This window comes from Poromitra crassiceps, assembly GCF_964638095.1.
Source record: "Poromitra crassiceps genome assembly, chromosome: 14".
NCBI classification, from domain to species: domain Eukaryota; kingdom Metazoa; phylum Chordata; class Actinopteri; order Beryciformes; family Melamphaidae; genus Poromitra; species Poromitra crassiceps.
In genome coordinates, this window is record NC_139633.1 from 6,939,140 (window position 1) to 6,940,502 (window position 1,363).

At 45.4% G+C, this 1,363-nt stretch overlaps 1 protein-coding gene across 1 annotated transcript in view; it reads right to left on the minus strand.

Moving 5' to 3' along the window:
- Nucleotides 1-328: 328 nt before the first annotated feature.
- LOC310788791 (clathrin heavy chain linker domain-containing protein 1-like) overlaps nt 329-1,363 on the minus strand; it is a gene marked incomplete at both ends in the record, with an annotated part of 10,000 nt that continues 8,965 nt past the window's right edge. Inside the window, one exon of the mRNA XM_083650365.1 lies at nt 329-525. Coding sequence (XP_083506491.1) covers nt 329-525 — 197 coding nt within the window. The remainder of the gene's footprint in view (nt 526-1,363) is intronic.

The following is a 1,363-nucleotide window of genomic DNA, read 5'->3' on the forward strand; positions in this document are numbered from 1 at the left end:
TGAGCAGCTCTGCTGGAGCCATCGGATGTACGGTGCCTTGCTCAAGGACACTGGAACAGTAGCTGTTGAGCCCGACGATTCAAACCGGCGAACCCTGGCACAGCCCTGCTTCTCCAGTCTAGAGGCTCCTGGATTGTTGATACCGAGCTTCAAAGATGTAGTAAACATTGAGCCAACACCTCTGTGACACAGTGACGCACTTCCTTGTAGAGCCGGGGGGGGGGGGGGGGGTTACGAAAATAGCACTGGAGAATATTTGTATATTATATTTAGAGAATATTTTTTATATGATATTTTGTTTTGTGAATCTGGCCCCAGGTTCGGTTTTTCACAGGAAGACATGCTCCATGAGGCGAGCTCCCTGCGGGTCCGGGGACCGGCAGCAGGTCCCGGTCTGGGCCAGCAGGACGGACAGGACGTCCCGGGACAGATCGGGCCGGTCCAGCCCGGCACAGAGAGACGCCACCCGGGTCCAAACCTCCACCGAGCTGCCCGAGTCCTGCAGGATCGCCTGCTCCAAAACACCTGAGAGGAGCCAGAACCAACTCAACTCCAGTTCAGTAGACCAATCATAGTAGAGGGACATTTCATTATTTACTTGATGAATTATAATAAGAGGTGCTTGCTAAATACAGTTAAAAAAAAGTTATGGGTATGATTAGTTGATACCCATGAACAAATATTTGGGTTTTATGATACATGTCTACTTTATCCACTCGTCTCTGCTCCACTGTCACTCAGGCCTTGTTCAGACTGCAGGCAGATCTTTAAGACAGACTTCCACACTGTTATTTGGATATGATTTAATCAGATTTGTGTGTCTGGACACAGAAATCAGATTTCTGTATTTAGTTTTCAGATTTAAAAAAAAAAAATTGGCACTGCAACCACTACCTACCTATGGAAACCTTTCTACCATGCTGTGAGATATCTCTTGGTAAATTGTCTAGCTCCGGTAGCTTTCTTCCAGCTTTGCCTGTACAGAAGCCTCCCTCCAAAGTTCCAGCAGACTATTTATTTCAGCGTCTGTCCACTGTTGTTCCCCATATTGTCCTCCATGCCCATAGCACCAAAAGGGTTGGTAGCACTTTACAGCTCAGGAACAACATGGTAATAGGGCAATAGTGAGATCATAATAAAGAAGTAATAATTAGGTAATACCATGTAATTACCAAACTAATAAGTAGGTAATAGCTTATTATTAACACTGGCGGGCCACTATTGGGGGCAGCAGATCGCTAGCTGGTAAGTGTTTCCAGGTCATCCCTACGTCTCTAGATGTTTGCTCATCTAACATTACCATGAAATTAGATGTCCCTATTATTACCATTTTGTCTCCTTTTGTTAGCCTATTACATACATT